The following is a 21,478-nucleotide window of genomic DNA, read 5'->3' on the forward strand; positions in this document are numbered from 1 at the left end:
AATTACCAATGCCAATCTGATGAAAACATTACAGTTTCTATAAATTAAAATGTTTTGTAGTCTGACCTTCTATTCAATGCTTGAGCATCTCTAATTATTTTCAATTGTTGCGACCTTCATATTGACATCGACTATTTGTTTTCATTCAAGATTACATAAGCAAGCTTGTAAAACAGTAGAATCATTACTATTTTAGTCATGTATCTCTAACCTAATAGGAATAACCAACGAGCATGCATTGTCAACCTCATGGGAGGAGTCTGCAGTGCATCCATGAATATCTTTATCAAATCGTTATAACCTATCTTAACTTTATTGTAATAGTTATATGTTAAAAACCGGTTATCATATATTTTCGATGCTACCCTGAGAAGTTGGTCAAATGCGTTATCTATTTGAAGACAGTGTTTAAGAAATGAAAACGTGATTTATTGCGCCCATTGAAAAAAACTAATACGTATGTATGCAACTCGCAATATAAACGTGAATCTATAGATATAAAGTACATTCGTATAAGCCACCCTCACTTAATTCACCCTAACGGAGCCGATAATCCTGTAACGCACGACTGAGGGGATATAACTAAATTAAAGCATGGTTTTTGCATTCAATTCGATCTGGACTCAGAAATGTCTGAAGGTAACCCGTTCTATATTTAATGTTGGTATTATCTCACGAAGTACTTGCGACGCAATCTAAGGGAACCAGTTTCACAGGTAAGCGAACTGTAGTCAAGTGAATGGCTATGCAAAAAATAATAACAAATGCACTTTGACTCCTACTGAGGATTTGTTTCGTGAATTTTTTTAAGATTATGTTAATACTTTGAGCTTGTAGACAAGTGATAAGTACAATTGGCAAAGAAATGTGAAAGAATTGGATGTAAAAGACAATTTAGCAAAAGATTTTCTTGAGAACAAAGTATGTATAACGAACACTAGAGCAAATTGAGGCTAATCAAAATAAATTGGGATCATTCTAGTATTTCAAAAGCTATTTGTGTAGTAATGTGCTCTTCAAAATCCTATTGAAGATAAAGGTGAATGGCATAAGTGCGTATGTACGAGTGGCACTTGGATGTAAATAAAGTAGATCATTATTTATTCGTTCGGAGAACACTTGGCTATTTCGTTGTCCGAATCCACTTCATTACGAACATCCGAACACTAAGTACCTTTTCACTAAAACTACTAGAATTGCCATTATTACGATTTAATTAGCTATTGCCTAACAGTATCCGATTTGTAAGATACTTGCAATAATGGAGGCGATATCCAATTCTAACTTCCATTTCACACGCTCTCGCAAACAATGCCTTTAATTTCGATGTCGGATTAAATAACTTCATTTTTTACCGAGCTTTTTTTATCCATTCTTAGCTTATGAGTTGTTATTAATATCAATATATCAAAAGTTTCACTTTGACCACGTGATTACTTAATGTATCTGATAGTTCGCTCTTAAAGTAGAGCGAAACGAGCAATTTAAATTATATTAAATTCCAAACTGCCCTCCGTTGCTTGTAGCATTACAGATCGTGACAAACAAACACCAATAGATTATTTTGTGCAATTATTGAGTGAACTATGTACTTTAACTTTTTATTAAACCACGTTGAGTTATTAAACAAAGCATGAATGCTATCTGAACAATGTTTACATATTCTCGATCTCAAGAAGCTTTACGTGTTCTAAACAGTACCCTTACCATGTGTTTTTGGAAATTGTATGGGCCAATACGTAAACAAATACCAAAACAGTCATATTTGTTGAAACGTAAAAACTCATGGTAAGGGTACAGTAGCAATACCCTCAGTTGGATGTCCGAACAATTATTGGGGCCCCTCGCCCGTAAAATTATGAGATGGAACCAGACTGGGGGAGCAAATGAAAGGGGTTATTGCCTCGGAACTATCCATCAGGCGGCCGTGCATATGTGCAGGGAGCGAATAAAGTTTATTTGTATGGCTCTGTGGCGTTGGCAGTCTGATAATCATGTCGTGTCGATGGGTGGGGCGCGGGCCGAGCACCGCCGCTCAGTCAGTACCGAATGCGGCAGTGACTTGAAATAACGTATTCGACTGTTACAAAACATTTTCGTGAAGTAATCGTAAACGATGCAATAAATACCGGCGTTCGAACACAAATAGTGCGGAGCTTTGACAGTTTTTATATCGCGAGTGCGCTAAACTTTCATGGACACGACAATGTTAGAGCAGCCGTTACAAGTTTTGAATCTACTCCGTCAAAGTCTGTTCAAGCCTGACATTATTTTAATCCTTTTGTACGACGGTAATTAGATGTATAAATTACATTTCGCGTCAATTGTTCACTTGAAGAAATATAACAAAAACGTTTAATAATTCTGGGAACAGCGACCTTTAAAAGATGTGATGCGACAAAAGTAAAACGAAAGTGTTGAATGTGCGAAGTGATATAAATATTGAAAGGTTTATTTCAATTTATCGAAGTGCCATTAAAAGACTGACTGACGTGTTCTAATCTAATCACTTTAAAAGTCAAATTGAGTGTCGATTAGGCCTAAGTTATAAGTGCAATATTTAAAAGGAATCCAAAGAAATCAATAATTGTTATGTATCGCATTATAAATGTTTAAGTCTGGATTGTTTAACCGTTCGCGGGGCGCAATGGGTGAACCGATAGAAGTGGAGGACAGTTTGGAACTGGAATATGACATGTGGGACGGTCAGTTCGACTTCGTGGGTCCTCAGGACCCGCCAGTGATCCGCCCTCGAATTACTTCGGACGCCAGTATAACTGAAGATCTATTCACTGGAAGTCCATTGACCCCGCATTTGAGTAACGGCCTCAATGGGGGAAAGAAGACTGCAGCACACCAATGGTGTGACAACTTGTCAGATCAAGTAGGTTTGGTTTTAAAGTGTAATGCCTATTTAAAGTATTTCTTAATAAGTCAAATAATAACTCGATAGAAGAAGGTTTGGATGTCTGTATGCTTATCTTTGAATGTCCATGACACTTGATCTTGGCTTGAATACATGGCAGTAAACTATACATGCGTAACGATGACATTACCGGTATTGTTCTAGGGATAACCATACATTCATCGTACGACGTAATGACCACAAATATAGTACCTACGTATTCATATACTTTTATCCTTATATAGTAACTATTAGTCACTAATTTGTTAACTAAAATGTACATACAATTATATGCGTAATGGCTCACATTGTATGTGAAATACATCAACAATTTTAAGCATGTATCTATAATCCAAATACGTATATCTGCATGAATTAATAAAGTATATCCCTGTAATATTTATTCAATTTGTTTCGTCTTTGAACAGTAGTTGATTTCAAAGCCATAAACTGAACTTTATCGAAATCAAAAGTTATTTTTTTCGGTTCAGCGACATCGTCGACATCGCCATCCTCGGTCTCCGTGCCATCGTGGTTTCGAATCAGCCTACAGCGTCACGCGATCATTTGCTTATCATCTGTAGTAAACGTTGCCTTGTGAATTTAATAGAAACATTGAGCTAATTTATTTCATATTCTCTATGTTTTTAACCTTCAAAATAAACGCAAATAATTGACTTTATTGAAATGTACACCTTGTTCTTATTGGTAATTAAAATTCAATAGAGCTCACGTAGCTTAACTGACTTCTAAGTAGGAGTAAGGTTAGGAATAAGGAGCGGGTTATGTAGGTATATCCTTGCATTATTGCAAGATAATAAATTTGAAACTCATCATCATCATCATCAACAACCCATTACTGTCCCACTGCTGGGCACGGGTCTCCTCTCATAATGAGAAGGATTAGGCCATAGTCCACCGCGCTGGCCAAGTGCGTATTGGTAGACTTCACATACCTTTGAGATTCTTTTTTTTTTTTTTTTTTTATAAATTTCTCAGGTATGCAGGTTTCCTCACGATGTTTTCCTTCACCGTTTAGCAAGTGATAATTAATTTCTAATACGCACATAACTTTGAAAAATCAGAGGTGCGTGCCTGGGATTTGAACCTCGGACCCCTCGATCGAGAGGCCGAGTTTCTTAACCACTAGGCTATCACTGCTAATTTGAAACTAGTTAAGAATAATTTGGCGTTAAGGCCAGGGATGTTCTGTGACCAGTGTTAAAGTCAAAATCAAAAATATTTACTTCAAAGTAGATTATTTGCAGAACTATTTTTGAACTTCAATATACCTACCGCCACTTCGCAAGATATTTCATTATGGACATATTTGGTTCACCATGGTATTACCAGTTCTCACGTACTTTATATCGATAAGAAACATGATGGAATTATTAGAAAGGTTTGATCACATACCTAATTAAAATATGTAAATATCCGGTTAAATAACAATCTAGAAGTTATATCATTAGTAGATTTTGAAGTAAGAAGAGGACGAAGTTAAAAAACTTTAAACGGGAAATTATTTGATTCTAATAAATTTTCACATAATTACTTAGACAAGACTGTAACTTTGTGTTATGAAGAAGAAATTATCATGAGAACGATACTATAATCTGTTCCTCGAGAAAAAACAATTGTTCGTGTGAAAGGAGAATTGTTCAATGTGTTTTGTTTTGCATAATTTACGACACGATTGCTAGATAACACATTATGTCGGACAAAAACTCAAAAACTTACCGCTCTTACGAATTGAAGCAATTTATAGGAGGCTATTACTCTTCTTGATAGAGTTTAATTTGCAAATCGTTTTGTTGATTAGTCCCAGGAAAAGCTAACTTGAAATATAATAGGAATCGTATTTGAACAGAGGCACAATTTCTTTGTTATTTGTTAAGGATTAAATTGGAAAGTAATGTTTACGTTACCATATCCTTTACAATTACACCAGATTGCTGTACTAAGAATAATTTTGCTGTAAGTGTAAATAAAAGTGGCAAAACCTGTCGTGATTCAACACCTGAGCCACTACCCTCACATCTATTTGTGCCCTATAATAAAATGTTAAACGCTGGTGTGGACTAATTTAAAAGGGTATGGTTAAAGAGAAACGCTTGATTATAAATGACCAATTGTCCATAGGCGGTAGATGTCTCATGATGGTCACAACCTGGTGGACTGTATGCTCATTTGCTACTTCTATATAATATGAAAATATAAGGTATTGTGACGTTGCAATTAAACCAAAAACAGCTTTTCCATCTTTAAATTTCATAAGCATACGGTCATCGACAATACCTCAATTCAACGGATTCAAGTATTGATCCGATTATAGATAGTGTCTAAACATTTCGGTGGATAAACATTCGTACCACATTGGTACCTTGTACGTCTCGTGCCACAATTGTACATAATGCATATCGTTGATACGAATATGTAGGTTAATGTAGCGTGCAGCTGCTTTAAAAGCAAATTGATACGCTTCCTATATCCTCCTTTCCGTGTGCCCATAAATTAAAACCTTTGTTGATGAAGTACTAACATATATATCTACAGGCTAAGTTAACGAACCATTACGATTTCTTCAAACTTTATTTACTTAACTGAATTCGTTTGTATAAAAAAACAAAACGATTGTCTTCAAAATATTAATTCTATTGTCTAGATTTTTTACTTTTAATGTCCCTCTTCCCAATTCTATCTAAAAATATAATGAGTTCAGATGGATTTGTACTTGTTGTCATTCAGACTTATTATATTTTTAAAAATTGTCTCTAGAAATATCAATCTAATAATTTAATTATAGGATACCTTAGTACTTAGTACGTCTTCTCACTTAACCTTGTCTTCTACGGAAACTCATGGTTCTTCAATCCTATCAAGAGAGTTAACTGTAGTATGCCACACAACGTGATCAAACAAGTCTACATAGAGGTCAATTGATATAAACAGTATCGAAGTAGAATAGCTATTTAGTCGGTCGACTAACGCAGGTATGGAGTGGCCGTTTAATTATTTCACTAAGTAATATGAGCCTGCGAACAACGGTTGCATTTGACCGTTACCACACCCGTGACTTGAAATGTATCACGAACCAATGCATATTGATTCGACGGTCATCGGCCGCTGCGGAGTGCGACCGAGTTTACGCGCATTCAATTATTTCTACTGGGAATGAATTGTCTATAGCGAATATGATTAAAAGTATACTTCTTATACAATTTACATAAATATAATTGATTTTTTGTTCGATTAGCACTTCTGAGTCTACAATAATGGTGTTTACGTACTTAGTATTTATAATTTCGGAAATAAATTTATTCATTAAGCGTTTATTAGCATGACTAATCTGTAGGATCTTGAAAAATAGGTATTTGGAAAAATAATTTAAACGTGACAAACAGAGATAAGCTCTATTTTACTGTATTTGTACTTTGTATTCGTTGGTGTTTTATTGTAACGATCTTATCATGCTTATCTAGCACTTGGCAGATGCAACACAACAAAATTGGTAGCTCAAAATTCTTATCACTGAAGGATGTCAATCTCATGATATTTTCAACGAGAAAGACCAAATTGCGTTTGTCTCTTGTTGAAGTATTGATTAGATATATTATTATTTCCATCAATGATTCATTTTCACTCTAGATAACAACTAAAACCTACAAAACGAAATTAAAAATATAATTTAAATAATGTTTGTTGTTTGGAACTTTCGTTTATTACTGTACAAAACAATAGCCATATATGAGACCTCCTTTATCACTATTTGCAGCAACCGAGCTCAAGCAAGCCATAAATATCCATCAGTATGTGCGAATGTAAGGTTGTTAACAAATACGGGAAAGTTGATTTGTATTGAGCGAAGAAAATGTACTCGCTCTGGGAAGTCACGAGAATCACGCGCGTTCGCTTTGCGCAAATCTGAAGTGCCTATTGACTCCTATTGATTGTATACAACGATAACGATTATTCTGTTTGTTGCATCTTGATTTTGATACTGCATTATTCTCCATCCTTCTTCACACATTTGTTTTTCTCAAAAGTATCTGCGACAAACTGACTTATTCTCTTACTCATACTCTGCCGAATTCGTTGCAAACTATGAAAATATCAAACCATACAAGTTAATGTATTTGGTTTTGGTAATCTACATACTACATACTTAGCATCCTCAAAACTTGTGTAAAGTAGTGATGAATAGGATATTCGAGAACAATGAGACATGTGTTAATGTCATAACACCTAAACACATTGGTTAACACGACGGAGATACAAGCTATAAACACCAGTATGTACGAATACGAATTACAATGTTAGGTTATTGTCAAACATTGGAAAGTTGCAATACGACACAAGCTAAGAAATCTTTGACTCTAGAAGTCACTTCACTAGCAATCCAGCTAAGTGTTCATTGATTGCACTTAACGATAGATAATAATCATGGTTTTGCTCGTCACTATATCTTGTTCTCTGTCCAGTTGGAGCATTCCTTTAAATTATAATGTCTACGCTTGTTGAAAAGCTATTAGTTAAAGCTTAACAAGGTAGATATTTTATTAACTGTAGAAACTACAGTGTAGATACCAATTAAGCTCTTAAAATTGTTATGTGTGTAATAATAAATTCAAAATTGGAATAATAGCCACGACTAAAGAACACCCTTCATCACATTAAATTTCTACTGAATAACACATAGCGTTTTATCTTAGTCTGCTAGCAAAACGAAATACACGCGATGAATTCATGACCTCTTTCTTTTCGGAAGTCGGGTAAAAATTTGTGTTTATCCACTTCAGGAAGTATGCCAATCCTATTTCATGTTAGGTACAATGTGTGGCACTGACCGCTTAATATTATTCTGTCTGTCATGAATCACAGGATTCACTGGTAAATAGCTACATTTTAGAATAGTTACAAACTCGATTATAACTATCAAAGGTATAAATGGAAAATATTGCCAAATATTATCTTATATATTAAATTATTTTAAATTATTATTTATTATTATTACTTTTTATTTCTTATTTTTAATTATTTATTTATTATTATTACTTTTTATTTCTTATTTTTAATTATAATAAATTTTACTAACATAGGTTTTTAAGTACAACGTAAATACTAACAAAATATGGACTATGTCTGAATTAAATTGAAATAAAAAATAAATAAATTCTCGTGTCACAATGTTAGTTACCGTACTCCTCCGAAACTGCTTTACCGATTTTCACCAAATTTTATATGCATATTTAGTAGGTCTGAGAATCGGCTACTATCTATTTTTCATACCCCTAAGTGATAAGGGTTGTTTACCCATAACTTTTTTTTATTTATATGGCAACACAACGTTTGCCGGGTCAGCTAGTTTTATTGTAAAATCAATAATTTGTAGGGAAACAATTTAGGTCCCATTAATTCTAGGACACAAATTTGCGGTTACAAAACTATGTAATCCAATGGCAATGTTTATCGTTAAACCCGTATCTAATAATTTTATATGCAGGCATGCGGTGTTTGCTGACTCGTCAAGCAAGATTCGACTGTGTATATTTACTTTGTCTTATGAATTTACTTATTACACGCAACTACGTAAAGAATGATCTCACAATCTATCGCTCCTTAGCCATTTTAGCGATTAGTACTCGAACTAATTACAGAAGGTTATCGCTTCTGTTGCTTGGAATATTTTTACTGGATACATCGTACGAGTAAGTGTTATTGCTTTATAAGTCATGTTTCTAAATATAAATAATGTATTCGTTACTTTTGATGTGCATTTAATCTACTTGCTTTCTTGTTTGTTTCATATAGTTTCCTTATCATTATTCCAAAGATTCTTTTGTTAGAAATTAGAATCGTTGATTATCAATAAGAGTGCATTTCTGCGTTTTAAAGTCTCCTTCTACTTATTTTTGAATATTAATTAATCTTAAAACAAGTATATTCACATTTTATTATTTATTTCAAACGTGATATCATGGAAGATGATATTAATTATATCATAACCTTTATGTAACGAATTTGCACCATTTACATATTCATACTCTATTTCATAATCTGTTTTAAATTTCGGTTTCAAAATAATATTATCATCACATTATATATCGATATGTCCAGACGCAATCCGATTGCAATTAAGCAAGAGAAATGAACTAAAATTAAAACGATTTCACTTTCTAGTTCCATACTCTCGTACTTCTAAGCAAGGCAACTATGTTCTACACTTCTATACAATAATAGTTATCACTGATTGGTTTTTATCTGTAGTGGTATTAATAATAAGATCAGTCTCTGTCTAAAGCTGTCTAAAGAACTAATTCATAGTTTTGTTCTGGTTAAGAAAAATCTACGTTATGTGTAGTGTAGCTTGTGACACCAGTATGTTAGTGTAATATTTAAAAGATTAGTATAATGTAACCTACATTACAAATTGTATTACTGTGGATACCATAGAATCACACTAATCCGTACTAACACTATAATAATGTTTAGTTTTATCCTTTCTATCTGCCATTCCATGATCTTTTTCCAATCATAGGTCTGCTGCAAAAAATCTATAGAGATAACTATTTTCTAGGTTCCATGTTCGTTGTATTTTGCCTTTCCTGTAATAGAAACAACACATACACCTAATTGTGTGTGTATGTGTTGTTTCTCGGCTTTCCTCCGAAATTCCCTTCCGTAGCACATGAGTTGTGCAGTTTGTGTTAAACGGGTCGTCACTTAACTACAGCCGTTCTTTGCACGAATCAATTAAAAAGTTAAATTACCGTGGGATCGTCTGGTATGGAGCGAGGGGCAAACGTGGTAATTCTTTACTATAAGATTACTCATAATAACGGATAATTGAATTTTTTTATTGAGCTTCTACTACACAGGCTCTACCTCTTTCACCCGAGATCCTTTTGTTAAGTTTTTAGTGGCAAGTGTTAAAAAAATATTGTCATGTATACTTTTCATAGAGATAGAGCAATACTTTAGCATATGGACGAATCGTCAGAATTAAGAGACCCTGGGAAAATAATTAAATGAGTTTATGTATGCATTGACAGATGGCCTTAATGTACACAGTATCGAAGGATGGAAGGTCAGTAAGCATATGTATGCGGATGGAACTGACAATGTGTGCAAATCATCAGAACTGTGGGCGTCTGAGTTTATTTACGCATAAGTCATTGCTTTAGTATCAGAGTAGAAGTAACACACATTCGTTACATTTAATAAATCTTAACACAGTTATAAAGGTTAACTACTCAATTTACATTCGTAGACACATTTAATTTCGCTGAAAATTACATAAGTACATATTCGATTACTAAATTTCATCTCAAAGCGAAAATCATTTTATACAATTTTTAGAACTGAAAAACTTCCTTAGAAAAGTCTACTATACTAAGTAAGTGACAAATTTAATTAAAAGGAAAATTGTAAGACAGAGGTTAGGTGACAACATTACACAGAATACAATGACCTCATTGTCTAATTGTTTGCAATTTCCATCTGATAATCCAACAACAGCAGAGCTACATAATGAACTATCAGGACTCTGTGAACCTACTGTACGTAATTATGTGTCGAGATTAGATTGGTCATGATTAAAATATTATATGTAGTACTGCTTAAAAGCAATTTAATTTGTTCTTCGTTCCTTTTAAGTTCTGCAAATAGTACAGTAGTACATTAATGTATAGTCCGCATTGACATTGCTATGAATAAATAATTTGTGTTCAATATGCAGTTATGAAAGTTTTCTACAAGCAATAATCTGATAATTCGTATTGCCTTAGCGTTTACTTATATTATAACCTAATGAATTTGTATCAAAATGCATGCGAAATTTCACTTTTTGGCACAATTTTATTACTCTCTAGGAACTCTTTACACAGGTACCCTAGTCCCTAGGCATTACAGTTGAAACGTAATGTCAGTTTTTATTATTATAGCTCAAAATTTAATTTATTTTTAAATTACAAAAAATATTGGCTTAACGCTGATAACTTATTTAAGTGTTGGCAATAATAAAGAAATCCAAAGTCGATAGACCGTAAAGTCAAATCTCTCGAAGCGTTCGGTCAAAAAACCGACGAAGCCGCGTTAAAACTGCATCGATAATATTGTCTCGCTTATTACTATTCGGAATTAATGAATAACCAGTTACCTACGATGTGAGATTGAACTAGGGTTGAAACATTTATCTTTGAAGAAAATCTATTTATTTTTCAACAATCTGTAACGGGTTTTCGGGATTTTTTTTTAAATATCTATGTTTAACAACCGCTTCTTTCCACTGACTCAGTATAATACAGAGTACACACTTTTTTCCTTATTTTATCACCAATCATTACAATGTAATGTTTTTTTGTCAAAAATCTATGGAAAACAGTAACGCACTCATGAAGCAAACTTTCCATATGTAAATTTAGCACGAATATAATTATAGTATCCAGTACTTCCCATTATATTCATCATCATCATCATCATCATCAACCCATTATTGTCCCACAGCTGGGCACGGGTCTCCTCTCAGAATGAGAATGATTAGGCCATAGTCCGCCGCGCTGGCCAAGTGCGTATTGGTAGACTTCAAATAACTTTGACATTTTTTTTATAAATCTCTCAGGTATGCAGGTTTCCTCACGATGTTTTCCGTCACCGGCAAGTCAAGCAAGTGATAATTAATTTCTAATACACCCATAATTCTGGAAAATCAGAGGCTGAACCTCGGACCCCTCGATCAAGAGGTCGAGTTTCTTAACCACTAGGCTATCACTGCTTTTTTATTTATTACCCATTATATTATTTTGAACAATATATAATCCATCTGACTATGAAACTATATATAAGGCTACTACTAAACTTGTGGCATCCCTAGATATAACGCGTGCTGACCGAGAAAGTGGAGTGGTTACAAAATTCGATCTTTCAACCGGCCATAGTTGTCCATAGCAGGTTCACGTCAAATGTTACTCACTTTCACGCAGCTAAAATTATCCAATCATACGCAAAAAATATATGCGTAATGTTCTCAGAAAGTGAATCACGTTTTGGCGAGGAATCAATTCTTCGTGATTCAAAGGGTATTTTCTATCTCGTGAATGGATTAATTGAAACTAACTAATCTACCCAAAATTTGTCATCTGTACCCATCTCGACTAATTACTTAAGATTTCTACTTAATTAATTATAAGAAATTGTTCCGCTACTTTTGAAATAGCTTGTTTGAAAAAACTTTTTTGCTAATTAATCGTAAATAATAATATCATTTCATCTCTAACCAAAATTCTAATAAAGAAAAATAAACATACGTGTCTTTCCTTAAACCTTAAACCTTAGATAATTATAGTCATCATATCTTTAAGAGTTCGACAAGTTAAATCTAATTCATTAATAGCTCACGGGCTTCCTGTGCCTAACAAAACAGTCACTTTGTCAATCTGTATGTACGTCACTCCAGCGTACTAGTTCGTTGGTCTTGTAGGCTACTTTAAATCGTTCCCTTCCTGTTTGTCATCTGTTCCAAGACATTACTCATACGCCACATGTCTGACCACGATTCCTACTTACTGTGCGTTTGACGTAGATAATTGCCAGCCAATTGAATGTTCACGTCTAATTCATTAATGTTCGGTAGAATCTGAACAACATGATTCTTTAAATTCATTCAAATATTACGTAAGCTCCAAACATAGGTATTTTTACCACTACAAAAGAGGGTGGGGGTTTACCAGTTGGTCAAGTAGCCTATGACCCGTCAGTCTTAACATCCCCAAATAAGAGAACTTTAAGATTTTTCTTCTAGTCCAAGAAGTATTACCTAACAGGATATATATGTAGCATAATGAAAATTTCCAACATCGGATTTTGTGCAACTTATCAGTTTCCCGAGTATAATAATAATTGGTAGTTGTTTTAGCCGATGTTAATCCGTTTTCCGGCCGAAACCAAGGCCTATTTCCTCGAAACTGATTATTATTTATAATACTTATGTATGTACTAACATTATTTACTGCCCAAATACGATTATTGATTACGTTAATTACAAAGGTTTATATAAATTATAATGCTTAATTAGTAAGTGCTTCGTGCGTATCAAAATTGTTTATATATTGTTTAAAACACAGATTTAAATTAAATACGTATACACAACGACCAGGTAGACCTGAATGACCTCACCTGAATGATACTTACCTGATGATGATGACTTGATACTTGATGATATAATTGATCTTGATATAGAAAGGAAAGCACTTATTGCCCCAGAAATGTCAGATAATTTCAATCCGCCTTTGCCAAAATTTTAATTTTGAAATGGGCGGATTATAACGTATCCTTCGAAGTACAAAAACGTGTAAGAAAGCCACTAGCGATAACCCATACAACTCCCAACTATGTCTAAAGTTTAACTTTATAGATGAAAGTTACGTCTTGTATAAGCCGCAAACTATGCAAGCTTCAACATACCTTATGTATGCCATATATACTGTTACTGTGTTACGATATTCGATTACGTATTCGGAGGAGCACTAAAAGATATTTTATTGCCTATTCAAGTATCTAGTCTCGTAATTGGAAATGAGTGTCTGAATGCTATTTCAGGCACATTTCAAGTGATCTTTTAATTAGAATCTACTGGCTTAATCAGACTTGAGTACATAAAGATGAGCTTTGATATCAAATTGCTTTTAGTTGATTCGGGAAATGAATGATTTTTGGCTTTAATATTAGCTATTTAGACAAATTAAAACTTAATTGCGATCCAATAGAATTTATGTTAAGTCGCATGGTTTAGCAGATAATCATACTAGTCGATGCAATGATAGATTTCCGACCAAACAGATGACTAAATGTGTAATATTCCGATAAATTATTCGGATTCAATCCACAGCTTTATAGCAATAATATGTCCATCGCTGTTTTCTAAAAGACCTTTCCTTTCATATCACTTCTTAACTCTAGTAATATCCTTATTCGATAGACTTATCTTTCTAACAATATTTTATCTCTTGTGATCAGGTACAACTGCTCCAGCAGCAGGTGACGTCCCTGGCGGACACGCAGAGCACAGCCGACGAGCGATACACCCGCGCGAAAGCTGACAACGCGGTCCTGCAAGCACGAGTGCATATGCTGGATGAACAGATTCGAGAGGTTATTTTATGTTAATAAGCTGATATTCGATAAGATTTATTTAATTCTTATAAGCTACCTCAGAAATTCAGACTTCAGAGTAAAAAGTAAGCTATGTTAAATCTCAATAACACTCTTTTCTTACATTTATGTCTTTAGAATTAGTTCAGAGCTAATTTAACTATCAGCCATGTACTGTATAATGTGGGGATCTGTTTGTCTATTTATGAATAAATTCATAAATTCTTCTTTTTATAGTTATCTCTTAAGTTTTTTTTTTTTTGTAACATTCTCGAATATTCCGATGCAGAAACCACTTCACGGTTCTTGTAACTACATGGCACCGGTCGTATGCTTTTCTTCTGTAATATAAATACCTTATTAGTTTTGTACTTTTTCTTCTTAAATCATGTGTACAAGTAATTCAGATTTTTTCCTAGCCTCGTGGCCGAAGAAGCCGAGGTTGCGTTGTGTGCATTGTGTAGATAGGCGATTATATTTTTTTATTAGCGATAAGATAGACGTTACTGTGGCGTGCTGTATTCACGTGCCTATATTCGATCCAATATTATATGAGAGCGTATAAAATTTCATATCAAAAACAGTTTTTACATAATTTCAATTATATCGTTGACTTTTGTTTACATTTGAGAATTTGTTCTCAAATGTTTATATTTTTTGCTCGTGATTGCTATTATTTGGTAGCATCTTTAGTAGCAATTATTACTAGTATAACTGGTAGTGCTAGATTTCTCCAGCTAAATACTATTTGTCCCCTGTTACAATGTTGTGGAAACTATTTAGTCTCTTTCTAAGTCTTGTGACGGTAGTGTTTATGTTTTAAACTGTTTCTTAAACACAGTGTATCACTAGAACATGTAAATATAGACGGACTAGCGTCTTTTTGTAGGCGACTTACATTTTCTTGCTAATGAATTTATCTTATGTCGAAAGTAGTAATGGGAATACAGTTCGCAACTTCCAATCCTTATGAAGGCTTCACAAATTACTTCGGAAACGTCTCAATTCTATTTGAATCCTATTAGCCACAGAGATTGTAATGGCCTCTAGGACAGATGGCAGGGCAAACCAATAAACGTGCTACTAACGTATTGATAAATAAAATATGCCATATAGTTGAGATTTATTGTTCATGGCGTCGTTTGACCGATCATAAAGTGTTTCTTCATGTAAAAGGTTTTATGTTATCTACCTTATTGTAACTTGTACTTGGATTACACTGCAACACATCAGACTGTTATACCGTTCACCCGATCGCCATTAAAATTAATAAATGTAGGCACATGATGTACCGTTAATCGGTCTGAAGCATAAATAATATTTTCGCGCTATTAGAAGATGGTAGAGATACCACCGCTACACTTATTTCTAGCTTATAATGACAGTTAAGATTTGGGTGTGGTAGCACCAATTTTGTCACTCCTGAGGACTCTACAACTGTGACCGACGTCAAGTAGGATGCTAATACATATTTGGGGTTGACTGTTGACTGCGTGGACTGCTTGTTTGCTACTTCTACGTTGTAACAAAAGAAATGTTTGTTTAATTAGATCGAGTGTCGTTGCGAGGAGCGGATAGCGGAGGAGCAGCGGCGGTGTCGCGACGCCATCGCGCGCATCGAGCGCGACCGCGACGCGCAGCTCGCGTCCCTCACGGACCGCCTCGCCGCCGCTGAAACTGAAGCCTCCGATCTCAAGCAAGAGGTGAGAGATACCTAAACGTGGCAGGGTGTAGCCAAGTTCTTTAGAAAATTGAAATGGCGACACAGCAGCTGTTTAATATTGATTTCTTAATAATTCATAATCTATTTAAGATAGATAAAATTTGGAATCTTAGACAGACGGATTGTTATTCAGGTGTATGTGTCTGTATTTCCTTGTGATTGCCAATAGCCTAAACGATGTTGAGTATCTAAGCATGCCACCCTCTAATAATAGGTGTTATACATGTATTATACCCATTTGTTTCTTAGTTACTATTACAAGATGTGTGACAAAAATTATCAAACTTTGCAAACTAAATATTTGATATTTGTCTACTTTATTTTTGCTTCTTTGACTGTAAAACGAGTGATGAATATTTCGTGGTTAGATTAGTTTACCCCAGGTAGGTACATTAATTAGATAATTTTTATGTCCCTATAAAAATTAGTAATTGTTCTTATATCTCTAAAAAGTGTATGTCTAACGTTGTCTGCGCAAGAACTACAGGCACCTACTAATTAACTTTTTATGTCGATGTTTACTGAGATAGATGTTCTTTACAAAATACATAAGACATTTACATTCCAAATGTGCGTAATTTTGTGTTCACAAACCAATTTGTCTTGCATTTTAGGAACGAATCATTAAACAAGTGTTATAAAAACGGAATTATTTCGTGAAAGAAAGTTACCTAGTAGCAATCTTTAACGAACGAGATAATTAGGATCTATCACGATTTAACGGCACGTTCAAACAATTTAATTTTGACAGAAAAAAATACTAATTATACCCATATATTTAAAAAGTACGTACCTAATTATAAGAAATTTCCAAACATACTTTTTATCGCTATACTTAATATGTTTACAAGTTATAATTTTCTTAGGCTCATAATTTGACAATATATTTACTTAATGGCGTTAAAAAGTTGGTGCAGTATTATTTCGTACGCATTTTCATATTGCATTTATATTTAATAGTTTTTTGTCAACTTTGCTACAGTGAGCGTCCCGCATTACATTGTTTGTAATACTTTGTACTATGTAGATTGTGTTTATAAAAGAAAACATAAGTTAAAAACAGCGCATTGGCGTAGCGCATCGCGTGATTCCACTAATACCATTTCGCCTCACCTTGCCTGTGACTTGAAGTAAAAGGCCTTGTCGGCCGCCTCCTAATCACTAGCATTCCCATTAAACAACTCTTAACATTACTTGAGCCAGCTTTCAAGTAATATATCATGAGTGGGTCATTTTAAAGAAATCTTATTTACCTATGTAATGTTAATTTAGCATCAGTTCTTTTTCCTCTTTTGAACATTGGTATGTTCCAGAAAACTGAGGTAGGCTTGCAATAGTGGCTTGAGGTAGCATTCACCATTTTCATTAATTATACTCACCGCCTTGTAACGAAGAAAGAAATATACACAAGGGAAATAATTTTGTAGTTGAAAATAACCACAAATTAACCTTCACCTCCGCATAAAACCTTCTTCTTTTGTGGGAAATACCCATTAAAATCGAATCACCTGCTTCCAAGGAAGGCTACAAATAGATAGGCAGGAATTTAATTCAAGTATTTTAATATTTAGCTATTGTGCAAAAAACGGCTTAATTTAGGAAATCTAGACATTTTCATAACGTCGCCGTGCACTTGAATATTAATTAAATGTGTAACATGTGTCCGAAATGTAAATTAATGTGTATGTATATCTTTTGTCGTATTCTGACATAATTTCCGCTGGACTTGTTGTTTTAGATAATGTAACCGACCACAGAACTAATTGTGTACAAATGAAATAATGTTAAAATTATATTCTCTTCATTATATGACTTCATCAGCAGAACTTTTGCAATGTACTCTTCAGTTAAGCAAGCTTTTAAGAAAACTTAAAACAATAGATGCTTAACTATATAATATAACAAAAACTAGAAGCTTGTACGGATTTCCTAGCATTTGAGAAAGTGATTTTCTTTTCTCCAACGTGAGATTAGATATAGATTGTTATGCACGTCGTTAGCAACCAGTAATTACGCCTTCATCGGCATCTCGTTATTGATCTGAAACTTGTTCTATCATTATGTCAGTATCACGCAGAACTTGAAGTATTCGTTCGTAAAATAGATAAATTTTCTTACTAAGTTAAGCTGCAATGTTTGTAAATTATTAACAATGTTTACATCCAGTCATTATTGTCTTGCTTAGCTGCTAGACACGGGTTATTTCTTGGAATAAGAAGGGACAAGTCCTCAAGGCTGATTAAATAAGGCACTGTACAACTTTAAGACTGCTCAGTTATGCGGGTGTTCTTATATAATATTTTCTATTTCGATTATGGACATCATAAATATTTAATATCCACATAACTTAAATACTTAATTAAGAATCTCTCCAGAAGTTATATAACTTATAATTTATATTGTATTGTAAAGTAGTAGTAAGTAGTAGTATTGTGTGGTAACATAACATAACATTAATAGTAACGTAATGCAACGTAACATGTAATGTACGACAACCTTTATTATCAGAACGTATAATATAATAAAATATTTTTAATTATTATTAATACTTATGTACTTTGTAAATTTAGGTATATGTTTTATGTTTCACTATCTATAGAATGTATTTATAATGACTGTTACCGTTCTATTTAACATTTATTAATAAATAAATGAATAAAGGTTAAACGACAAATAATATTCCAGGTGGGTCGTCTGCGCGGCGTGGCGGAGACGCTGCGCGCGAACGCGGAGACGGCGACGGCGCGCGCGCGCGAGGCGCAGGAGGCGGCGGGCGAGGCGGCGGCGCAGCTGAGCGGCGCGCGCGAGGCGGAGCGGCGCGAGCGCGACGCGGCGGCGGCGGCGCGCGCGACGCTGGCGGCCGCCGACGCCGAGCTGCGCCGCCTGCGCGCCGCGCCGCCGCCGCCGCCCGACCCGCGCCTCGACGAGCTCAGGCAGGAGCTCGCGCTGCTCCGCACGCAGAACAAATGTAAGTATTATCTCACGGATCTATGTTCAAAAATGCTTTAACTTAAAGACTTAAGAACAAACTTGTATGTACCTATAGTTATTTAGTAATGATTGTAATGAACAAAATACGAACAATTTTCCATAAATCTACTGTCACACTTTCCATTGTCCTATAATGTAGCTAGACCATTGTAAAAGTCCTCATAATTCTCATGACAGATCCACGTATCACCAACCATACTATTTATTTATTTATATAACGATTTGAGATCGATTTTTGGAGAATCGATTCTTTGGGTGTCGATTTTTTTGTGAATCGATTCATTACATTTCAATCAAAATTAATTTTTGAATCGATCTTTTTCGGAAAGTAACGCCATCCCTAAACCATACCTCTTACGAGTATTACTATGTCACGTCTTACTACACTGTGACATTATATCATGCTTTAGAACAACAGCATAATCAAGGTTATCTATTTGATAAAGATTAGGTATAGTGTAAATACTCGTACTCAAAATTATCATACAACGTATTATTAACAACACATTTTTTATTAACTTAAAGTACACTCCCCACCTATTTGTACTTAATTACTGCAACCTAACGGGGACTTGTAGTAATGACAGTGTATATGTTATAACTACACTATTTACGGTTTACTGTTTCAATTTCATAATATTTAAATACAGCTGCATAACAAATTGCTTCTGTTTCCAGCGTTGACAGAGGCGCAGGAGGAGCTACAGGCGCAGATCCTGACGCGCGGCGTGTCTGAAGGCCGCAGCCTGCTGGACGGCGTCAGCGGCCCGCTCGCGCACACCAACTCCCTGGCGCACGAGCTCTCGCAGATGAGCGACGACGAGGTAAATACACTAGCTTAACACCATAGATAAGTATAGATATCTCACCGCCTTGTAATTGAAGGAAGCTATTAATGACTCAAACGGCTGACAATTCTGTCAGCCGTTTTATGGCTGTCATATGTAAATGCAGCACATCTGTGGCCGACCTCAGATAAGGATATCAAAATCGATCTGGGGTTCATTACGGATGTCCATGGGCGGCAATAGCCACTTACCATCAGGTGGACTGCATGCTCGTCTGCTATTCCTATATTAAAAAAAAATACAAAACCTTATAACAGGATATATGACCCCACCATGGTCTCGAAATGACAAGAGTTAATGCTGTAGTTGCGCTGTCCAAATAATTGTTAGGGTTTAAGCATATATCTGTCATATGCGCAGTGGCGTAGCTACCAAGGGGCTAGGCGGGGCAATGCCCCGGGGCCCTCAAACTCAGGGGGCCCTCGAACCAGAAACCTCGATCGAACTGAACTTTTGTAAATTTCTCCCATTTTCAAAATAAATATGACAGATTGCAACCCCACTTTAATCGTGACAACTCAGTTGAGAGAAATTCAAATTTATGTTGTTACTGTTTAATATTTTTATTACCTGCCCTGCAGTGCACAAAAAAGCTTAGCATTTTTAAAGTATTTGTGTATTTCATATTTTTGTTTGATAAAACCTGATCCATTTACATAGCAGTGGGGCCCCATTCTTTAATTTGCCCCAGGGCCCTTGGTTACCTAGCTACGCCACTGCATATGCGTGCTGATGATTCGCATTTACTTCAATCAAATTTACGCCACTATGCTATATAGGCTTATAGTAACGTTTTATGTTAAAAGCTTTGCCGCAAATATGTTAAATGATGGCTTATATGTCAATTTGCTAATAAATATATTCAGAAAACAACGAATAAGTAGTACTTTACCAAAGTTCTATCAAAAATAAATCGTACAAATAATCGAACCAGCTTAATATACGGCAAATACCTTTACATTCGTATACATGCAAAAATACTGCATGCATTATTCAACTAAAACATTATGATAATTAATACTTACTTATAACATCTGTCAGTACATTCATGAGTCATCATTCTCATTCATTTTATTTTTTTATAACTTTAACAAAATTTAGCATTAATGCTGATTTAAAATTCTTACATTTAATTATTTAATAACCCATTTACATTAACAAAGCATGGGTTGTCGTAATTTTATAATCATTGGATTCCCCAAAAAATAAAAAAAAAATCTTAAAGACTATAATAAATAGCTTATTCAGTATTTAAATGCTCGTTACTTTGCCACTGTGATAATCCAGTATTATGCATTGATGTCATGGCGAAGATTCTTAAAATACACTGTTGCATCGTACAAATTGCATACTTTGTAAATAATCGTTAAACCAAGAGATTCTGCAGCATTCAATGTTTTTATTTCATTTTAATACCTACAAGATAAATGCCGTTAGTAATTTTACAGAAGCTTGTAGCTGGCACTCTTATTGCAATAAATGTATTTTTAGTTTCAATAGTACATAATTATATTTACTCAATTATCATCACAGTTGCACATAAATAGATTTGAAGCTTCCACAATTTTCCTCATTACTGTTATATAATTTAGTATTACAAAACAGTTTATATGCGTGTGTTCAAATTTCAATGTGTGTCTCAACGAGTTACTTGGAATACTTAGCATATTACAGGTGCAACACAAAAACCGTTTGCGAAACCCTAATACAGTCATTATCATCACATTGCTTTGCTTCATCTGAGGCTCCATTACAGACTCATTTGCTATTCAACTATATTTTATGTATGCGTTTTTGCAGCTCGTTGGTAGCGATACACAATCTGATCTCAGCATAGAGTTGGAAAAGGTACGCAAATTTTAC

General features: G+C 34.6%; 1 protein-coding gene across 6 annotated transcripts in view; it reads left to right on the forward strand.

Annotated features, from left to right (window-relative positions):
- The window catches only part of nuf (rab11 family-interacting protein nuf), a 103,675-nt gene that overhangs the window by 80,094 nt on the left and 2,103 nt on the right, over positions 1-21,478 (forward strand). For 5 of the 6 annotated variants that reach the window (XM_073091375.1, XM_073091374.1, XM_073091373.1 and 2 more), the window contains 5 exons: positions 13,919-14,053; positions 15,604-15,756; positions 18,462-18,744; positions 19,446-19,591; positions 21,416-21,463. In XM_073091375.1, coding sequence (XP_072947476.1) covers positions 13,919-14,053; positions 15,604-15,756; positions 18,462-18,744; positions 19,446-19,591; positions 21,416-21,463 — 765 coding nt within the window. The remainder of the gene's footprint in view (positions 1-13,918; positions 14,054-15,603; positions 15,757-18,461; positions 18,745-19,445; positions 19,592-21,415; positions 21,464-21,478) is intronic. The other variant, XM_073091372.1, reaches the window with a different exon arrangement.

Source organism: Epargyreus clarus, unplaced genomic scaffold, assembly GCF_041222505.1.
Source record: "Epargyreus clarus isolate Ecla_fem2 unplaced genomic scaffold, WU_Ecla_fem_2.2 ptg000034l, whole genome shotgun sequence".
NCBI lineage: Eukaryota > Metazoa > Arthropoda > Insecta > Lepidoptera > Hesperiidae > Epargyreus > Epargyreus clarus.